The sequence below is a fragment of the Rhincodon typus genome, chromosome 20 (genome assembly GCF_021869965.1).
Source record: "Rhincodon typus isolate 14 chromosome 20, sRhiTyp1.1, whole genome shotgun sequence".
NCBI classification, from domain to species: domain Eukaryota; kingdom Metazoa; phylum Chordata; class Chondrichthyes; order Orectolobiformes; family Rhincodontidae; genus Rhincodon; species Rhincodon typus.
In genome coordinates, this window is record NC_063351.1 from 28,030,705 (window position 1) to 28,040,071 (window position 9,367).

Here is a 9,367-nt window from a genome sequence, read left to right on the forward strand (position 1 = left end):
CGGTTTCACAGCACTTTCCTAAGTTGTGTTACAGTTAGTTTAATTAAACTCTGTCTGAGATTTCAATGCTATATCGCCAGTGAAGGGAGACATTTAGATGTGATTGTTTTGCGAAATGTGACTCGCCAAATAAACGAGAACCTCACTACACCGAACATGAAATAGAATACACCCTGTATCAGATAATAGTTGGCTAAGAATGCTTCAGGATAATTATATAAAAGCTGAGGTGGGATTTCTTCTGCCAAGTGGAATAACGTATTCCCCAGATTGGGTACGCATAGTGTAAAATATCCATCCAGCTCGTTTCCCGCTAAATAATTATGTCCGCAAGCATGGACGCCATGAGAATTTACTTTTCAGCTGATCGTGTTTTGATACCTGCAAATAACATGTTGTTTTTGGCTGCTAGTGTTGTTATTCATACTTTATTAGCAAAACAGCATCTCCCTGTTTCTTGAGTTAATGTTTGTACGAAACTACACATTTTAGTAACAAGGACTGCTTATATTTTATTTTAGTTCACAACAAGTCTGTTCAACAAAATTCGGCATTACAATATCAAAAACGCAAGTATTTTATTTCTTTTTTGTCTAAAACATACAGAACACCCATTATTCTCGCAGTAAATAACTATGTTACATCTGGTGGAATAATCAGAAATAATAAACGGAACAGTAATATTTGAAAAAAATTAGAAATTTTATCTTTTGACCTCTGTCAATAAATTTACAATCCAGGTAAATTAAGATACGTTGTCACCACATAAACGATACATTTATTAAATAAATAAAAAGAACCTTAAATATTTTTTTTCTGATTGTCCTTCAGTTAAAGCGCCTTGACATTCGAAACTTGATAGCGTCCAGAATCGCTACTCGTCACACGTTATTCCAGTTTATACCAATATAAATTGGGTTTCAACTTGCAATGATTTTTCTCTAAACTCCAAAACAGTGCTTTAACTTCTATAGTACAATATTGCACAGATACGTGAAACCATAATAAGGAACAACATTTTCACCACTCCTTTTAAGTACTTACAAAAAGACATTTACAGCAGATCCTCTCAAAACTACATGGCTTGATCTTACAAAAAGGAATTGGTCAAACAAAATGAGAGTAATTGATAAACCCAGACTGGCCTTTAAAGGGGTACAGCTGAAGTTAAACGAAGTGAACAATGTAGACATTTACATCTGGTCTTCTTGTGATTCGTTGCTTCAAAACTACAATGTCTAATCTTACAAAAAAGTAATAACAAGTTAAATATTAAAATAAAATCAGACTGGCCGCAGGAGGGGTACGGATGTGACTACAGGATGTGAGTAATAGGCTGGATGTGGGAATGTTAGTAAAGGCTGGGTGACTGGTGCGTTACCAGGGCTCCCAGACTCCGAAGCCGAGTTCTCATGGTATAAGATAGGCACCCGAACTATCCTTTGGGCCGCGTGGCTCATGTTGGCCGCTTCCAGTTCGGCAGCCAGCTGCCTTTTCCACTTATTTCGGCGGTTCTGGAACCAGATCTTCACCTGGGTCTCAGTCAGGTGGAGAGAGGCGGCGAGCCCCGCTCTCTCTGAGCTGCTCAGGTAACGCTTCATGTCGAAGGTCGACTCCAGCTGGAAAACCTGACTCCTTGAGAAAACTGTGCGAGTTTTCTTCTTCCTACACGGCTTTCTCTCGGGACTTTCCGCCCTCTTTTTCCAGTCCTCACTGTTATTATCTTCCTTCTTTTGTTCCTCCGCGTCGCTCGATTCCTCCAGTACGATCTCTTCCAGGCTTTTGGCGTCTTCCTTTTCTTTGCCGTCCGGCTCGATTTTGAGGGCCGGCTCGGGAGAGTCTCTGTCCGGAGAGGAGTCTCGGGCACATCCGCTGCTTTTCTCGACAGCTAGCAGGATAGAAAAGCACTATCATTAGACACGCTGCAGGCCACAGCTATGAGAAGACAGGACAATCAGAAAGGAGACGGTGCTTAAAGATCACTTACCTTCTGTCCGCGGGAGATGCACCCCGGATGTGAGTGTGCAGGGGTACCACCAGGCGGGGGACCTCTCCAGATAGTGCGCCGGCAAAGCAAATCTCTGCGCTGGGAGTTCAAACCTGGGGAAGCCGGGCTCCCTGCAGTGAGGTAAGGAGAAAGTCGTGCCCTCGACCACCCCTTTCACCGCCGACAGCAAAGTCTTGGGCTTTGACGGCTTTCGATCACAGTTCAGCAGGTTTTTGATGGAGAAGGAGGACTCTTTAGGCGGGATGGGATTCTCCTGCGCTGCTGTCTCGGGCATGGCTGTTTGACTCCGAACAGACACTGCAGGTACCGTGCAGAGGCTCGGGCAAGAAAGCGGACTGAGTTGTTCAGAATCCCGGGAGTTCAGAAAAACGCACCAAACTTTTGTATATGGGGACAGTGGAACTCCACAGCAATTTGCAACAGAGTCGGAGGCATTCAGCCTCAATCTGGCGCCAGATGATAATGATGAAATAAAAATGTCATACAAGTTAAATGCAGAAAGTATACGGCGATTGGGCACGCACAATGGCAAATAGGATTATCGAAGGAAAAAAAAGAATGGCATGTAATGAGTCCACCTCCCTATACTTTGCGCTTCGCTTAAGGCTATAAGAGCTCGCCTGTTATTGGCTTTATATAGTCCAATTAGGCAGCAAATGAGGACGAGACTAATACCACAAAAGAAACTCGTCCTGTAAACCACCACTAGACGAGCAGTAGGCAAATGACTTACTCCTGTCCATTGGCACAAAACGCTGCTTCATTTCCATCTGGAGGGGAAATTTGTTTAAAGTGCCCAGGCTTTTCCTCCTCTGTCACTTTGAGCGCCTTGGTTTGTGCCCATTGAGGCAGCGCATTTTACAATGAGAAAACAAAACAACCTGGTTTCTATAAATTGGTTACTTTCCAGGCTTTGTCTTTATTTAAAGGCTAGTTTCTATCTTGGCTGAATGGTGTAATAACAGAAAATAAAGCTACTCCGCCTATGAAGCGGCCAGATTCGAAAAGAGATGTAGGCAGTATTCCATGCGGTTTTGAACAGAGACGTTCAGTTTGTGAGGTTTTCGTGATAAAGTGTTATATGCCAGGGATATATGGCACATTAAAACGCGATTTTATGAAGTGTAGCACTGCAAGAAATAGCAATAATTTTATTATGGAAGCAAGCCCAATTTGTATATGAAGATTTATAAGTAGAACGGATATGCTGTGACCTCAGATTGAAGCTGAATTTCGCATATGTCATTTTAATGTTATATTGTATTTCTCATGAGTTCATTTAATAGAGACAAACCATTTTCACTGTTTGCCTGACTTTAACCTCCACTTCGCCAGCCCCCCTCCACCCCTCCCAACTCACAAATATCTCGAAATGCTTGTGCACATTTACTTCCTAAAATACAAGCAGAAAGGACTCTAATATTTTTCAAGTATTATTTCTGGCAAAGCTTATAACCCAATGGAAGTTAGTAGATTTAATTTAGTAATTTTATTAGTTAATTTAGTAGAAGAGTTGAAGAAGGTGACATATTTTGTCAGTAAACGGGAACAATTTTATATTAAGCTACCACTTAGATATAACATTTAGTTTTGGTGAATGTCAACTGAGGACTGCCTGTTTTGATTATTATTATTCTAATTTATACAGCTGCAAATCTCACGACAGACCTTTTATTCTACACAGCGCGCCAACACGGTTTGGTTAACGACATAACAGGGTGTTGCATGGGAATTCGATTGTATTTGCTTTGAAATCTTTAATTAAGGCTTTCATTTAGTTTATCTATATTTTCATATTACAAATGCGTTTCCTTTACGTTAACGGTGAATACAGCAGTGTTTGTATTACTTACATATTTACATGACGCTCCAGAACTGTAAGCAGATACATGTCGTCAATTTGCAGTTTGGCCCGACAGTACATAATAGACAATGATTGCTACAGTCCAGCTCTTATCTATAATTCAGATAATTTATACCACTGACGAACATGCCAACACATTGGGAAGGGTGAGTGTTGAAATTGAAATACCCATCATCATTCTCTGCATATAATTTGCAACCTACGGCCTTTGCTGTTTACCCAATATTACATTTCGTTTCATTCGGCTGAATGATAATATGCATACCTTAGTACCATTCCACAGATTACTACGCTGTATCTTACTGTAAACGGCCAGACTAGTGTACCAGGTATTTGCCGTTGACTCTTACATTTCATTACTGGCATCTACAACTTGACAACGTTTTATCTTTCAGCACCTATTACAATTACATCATTGTCCATTCTGATAGACGCAAATTAAGCAATACTACGCGCCATGATACCCAGAAAACATTTACTCAAATCTATTGGGAAAATGAATCATGGGTGCACCACTTTATATATAAAAATACATGTTAACGATTATACAGGGCAGTAAAGGTAGCTGTTGCAAAGATAATTACAACTACAATGCAATACCCCACGGGCTGCAGCGTAATTCATGATTTGCATTTACAATTAATTTGCCTTTCAAAAAGAGAATCACCTGCACGCACAGAAGGACTGTTGTGTTTATAGTCATTGTAAAAAGGACTGGACTTACTTCTAAAGTTTGAACCTCATTACGCCAACGCTATAAAGCTCCTTTGTTCTACAATATTGCATATTTGCCTGAGAACTGAAATATAGTCAAGGCGACTGAACGCGATTGTTTGGATGATTCTATGCGGCGGGGGGGGGGGGGTGCTGCAAGATGGGTGGCAAACCAGTTGGTTGTTTAAAGGCACCTGCTGAATGATCGTATACATATGTGTAATATCCATGGGTACTCAAATGGAAAGCAATGTACATTTTCTCTTTCAGACAAATCTAAAATAGACGCCATCAAAAGGGACATGCAATGGATGAAGTTGTAGGAGAATGATCCAAATAATGTTCGAAGTAGGACTTTTAAATGAAATGTGAATATGTTTGGAGTTTCTTCTGATTGATGCCTTCCTAGATTAGAATTAGAATTACTCCATTAGTACTATTGAACACCGCAGTCCCTCATTCAAAATTCGGCCAGTAACACCACTCCCAGAAAGGTTTGACATCAAAACATGAATCTCAGTTTGTGTAGGCACATGCAGATGACTTGAGCAGATTTTCCTTAGAATCAGCCAAGTAATAGATTTTGCCTTTGTTATCCTTTGGGAACTTTTCCATCGTCTCTTTATATTATAGTTGAATTAATATTCATGATGATAGGAAGTAGATAGGATGCAACACCATTAATTACATTAACAACAATTAATGTGTGATAGGGTCAGGCTAATTGATACAATTATGTGGAATAACCAGTGATAATGAAACTAAAATCGGAGTGCCCTTATGTGTAACGAATGCTATAATTTCTATAATAATTACCAGTTTTTGCAGACCAAAAAGCGAGTCTAGTTTAAAGTTTTAATTCAAATGGTCCAGCAACTTTAATACATTTGAGATGCTAAAGATGTTTAAAAATATTATTCTTATCATATTCACCTACATTATCTAGGCCTCGCTTTCTTAGATTCCATGTCCCCATTGTTCATCATGTCTTTAATACTTTAAATATCTTATTAGTGAATTATCTTATCAGATGTTTGGAACAGTGCTGCGATATCAAATGGCTCAAGTAGAGTATATAATAGCTGTTTTGCACTTTCAAAGACAATAAATACAGTATTATTCTTCTCTTTGTCAGTTTGGCAGCGGTAAACAGATTAACAGCAATGTAAATAGTGCCTTTGAAGATACATGCATATATTATGAAAGACTGATGATTGAGATAAAAGGCTGCTCTCACGAGACAGGTAAATGTTCATTCATGATACTTTGAATCACCCCGACTCCTGGATATATTTTAACGGTTCAATTTATGAAGTCTCTGTACTTTTCTTCCACCACATATTACTTAAAGGAATTCGTTCCCTTCCTCATTTACCAAAGCAATATTTAAATGTAAGGATAATACAAAGTTCCCCAAATCACACCAAAGTCTTCTATTTGAAAATACGATTCATAAGTGCTGTCGACGAAGCCACAGTAAATTCACGTATAGACCAGAATTCTGCAATCATCAGTGTACTGCAACCAAAAAGTTAGACAAAATTTACAGTGACTTTTCCGAAAACTTGGCTAAACGTTTGGGGCTTGGGTATAAAATCGTAATCATTACCCAAGTGAATGAACTGGATATTTATTATTAAATATTGTGCAAATATTGCAGCAGTACTCAATCCATAAATTAGACGGTCATGCTTAAAAGCATCATTAACAAACTTTGATTCAGCTTCTTTTTGAATGCGGCAATCAGTGGTTAGAACAATCTATTGGACATCTAATTTGGACGATGTGTTTCTTTTTACACGGCCAGCTTATTAATTACATGACTTTCACTAAAGGAATGCATTGTTCTTTCTGATGCTGCTTGGAGATCATCTTCGTCCCTCTATTGTGTTACACACTGATTTTTTTTTGCTGCTAATCATTTCCCTTCAGGTTATGAGAAGACAGATCAGAGAGGTACACCTTTAGAGGTCTTAAAACAACCCCTGAGGAGAAGACATCAGAAACCGCGAACATGTCCATCAGGGCAGTCAATCTCTCTGACAGCAGATACTTATCATCAGGGAGCTCCTTTGTAATATGAAGTCTTGAAACAAGAGATAAACGAGCTGCTTGATACTTTAGGTGTTGTCCCTGAATGTGGAAGACTTATATCGTTTTAGGGAATGATTCTTTTTTCCCTCTTGTTTTTCAGTTTCTTTTTAAAGAGATGACAATCATGTCACTAGACAAAAACAGAAGGAAGCCAAAGGCAATTAACCTTTTGTCTGCTGCAGAAAGAGCAGTGAGAGTTTGAAACCACACTTCGGAATTCTATTTTTCTTCGGTGTCGTGTGAGCAGGGTTATCTGGGCGAAACTCTGCCGTTTGGCATAATCGTTCTTTCATGACTAGGGGATAAGTTACTTCTTGTGGCTGGAAACAGAGCAGTTTGGTGGGGAAATACACCATTAATTCTCGGAGTTTAAAGTTATGTTATGAATGTTAAACCCTTAACTTTCCTCATCTGGTTGATGAAGCCATTCACGAGGGTTGTGTTCCGGAACAAGTATCGTCACTTTGGCGAAGAAATACGACAGATGGGAGTGCTTGAGTGATTCACAATTAACACAGGGTTGTGTGCTGAACGTTTTTTGTACAGCACCCCCTGTTGATAAATATGATCTTTATCACCAGTACTTTGCAGGTCAACGACACGTATTTTGCTATTCTATTTGGAACAGCAAAACCTGGTGTAAATTCTTTCAGTTTTGTTGGAGTTGGGAACTAAAAGAATAACAGCATGTCTGGCATTAGCCGAAAGAAGACTTTCAGAATCCTATCTGAAAACCAAAAGCAAAGTTTGTGAAAATCTGCGAAAGCAGTGTTTATGAAACTGGAAGGTCCTGGATTTGCCATTTCCTAGGGATCGCTGCTTGTATTGAACTTGTTTTCTTTATATGAATCTAGTTCTTAATGTAACGTTCGGGTTAATTCCAAGACTCGAGACGATCCGGTAATCACTCTGAATTTGGGGCTGATTTACACGGAGCACATGATTCTCCTTCTTGACAACATATATGCGAATTGACGATATTGATTCAAAGCGATCCCGATGGAAATTGGAATCCTGTTTCCAGCTCAATAGTAACAATGAACGAAAATGAGACCTGTATTTTTAAACTTGTGAGTCATTACAAACGCTCAGGAAGAAAAGAGGGAGTGAAATCAGAAACCTTTCTTTATAATTCCTCTGATGAAATGTTAGCTACTTCGGATTGTTTTTACGCAGGTGTCAGGAAATTACTTACAAAAAAAGAAGGCACTTCAAAATTTTATGTTCAGCACCCTTTAGCTGCTTTCAACATAATGGGCATGAAAGCTAGAAGGGACCCCATAAAAAGCTGAGACAAATTCAAACGTGAATGAATCAATCAACAATCTGCGAAAGAAATATCATTTTAGATACATTCCAAATCAACTGGTTTGATTTTGGGGTGTATATGTGTGTGTGTGGTGGTGGCGGGTGGCTTGGGGTGTGGGGGGTGATCAATGAAAGCCTAATCTGTTCAGAAGGCTTTTAAAAATAAACGTTTTAGGCAAACATATTTGTAAACTTGATAAATACGCAGAATTGTTTGTTTACACATGTCCGGATTAAGAACTCAGTGGAGAGAGAGAGAGGAGGAAAATCCTCGGTTACTCGTCCTTTTTATGATTGCTTGAATAGGTTGTTAGAATTCAAACTAGACTTGGTGTCAGAAATAGGGGGAAAGCATTGCGGACCTGAGATAGAAACAGACTGTTAGAAATACACAGCAATCCAATCTGAGCCGTAGACATTTATAGTTGTCTCTGATTTTGGTACAACCTGGTTCCATCCTGCATTTACTCAGCTACTAGACGCATCAGCAGTTGGGTTTAAATTGTGTACACTATATGATTTTCTGTCTTACACATTGCATTAAAATGTAGAAGTTATTATGATTTAGTCTCAACGTCTGAACATTACCAAATTGAATATTTACTATGCAGATCAGACTGATACCAGGATCACAACAATATATTGCCAAACCAATCGTCGTTTCTCGATAATTGTGACGGTGGAGTTCCAGTACTTTGCCAAGGCTATTTAACATTTTAAACGTTGTACTGTTATTAAATCCTTTGCACAGTGTTGCATGAAAACATCAGTAACACAAACATTAATCTCTTCTGGGTTGCCTGGTAAGTTAAACATTAAAAAAAAACACCCGAACGCCAAAGTAGATCGGAGTCTTGGAAGAAAAGGCAGAATTGGAATGACATAGACAGTCAACAACAACGTGCCGGCAAATGCAAAGTTAAATGTGAATAATTCCGTGCTGCAATATTCATCACTATAATTAGGAGCCCTTCAGGAATGCCGTCAATATCAATGTCATAATTCCTTTATTGGCAAAAAGGCAATGTCCGATCAAAACAATTTTGAGGTTGTGTGAATAATTAAATATTATTGCATTATAGCGCTTGGTCATGATGAATGCTCCAAGTGAAAGCTCTGAATCATGATAAGGTTGGGGAATGCGTAACAGAGAAAATGCTAACTTCACCACTGTTCTAAATAATTTATCCAAACGAACGTTCGGTAGCTCATTGGCATCTAATATTGGAATCATTGTTAAGAGGTGGTTTAGGCCAGAGAGAAAATAATTCAGATTTTGTTACAGAGATAACGTGAGATTTATTCATTCAGTGTTGGAACCCCAACAGATCGCTCCACTCAACATGACAGTAAACGGACGCAGACGTTGTGACAAAAAC

General features: G+C 39.1%; 1 protein-coding gene across 1 annotated transcript; it reads right to left on the minus strand.

Annotated features, from left to right (window-relative positions):
* Nucleotides 1-784: 784 nt before the first annotated feature.
* Nucleotides 785-2,282, minus strand: hmx3a (H6 family homeobox 3a). Its single transcript, XM_020527482.2, has 2 exons — nt 1,988-2,282; nt 785-1,888 (listed from the first exon to the last, which is right to left on the minus strand). Exons 1-2 carry the CDS (start codon nt 2,280-2,282, stop codon nt 1,284-1,286), a joined length of 900 nt encoding a protein of 299 aa, XP_020383071.1. The 3' UTR covers nt 785-1,283.
* Between the last annotated feature and the right edge of the window lie 7,085 nt (nt 2,283-9,367).

What these genes read in the sequence shown, in the direction of transcription:
- hmx3a (XM_020527482.2), bottom strand. Translation starts at nt 2,282, where the DNA reads ATGCCCGAGACAGCAGCGCAGGAGAATCCCATCCCGCCTAAAGAGTCC. An exon ending in GCATCTCCCGCGGACAGAAG is followed by an intron (nt 1,889 to 1,987) that starts GTAAGTGATCTT and finishes CTATCCTGCTAG; the next exon opens with CTGTCGAGAAAAGCAGCGGA.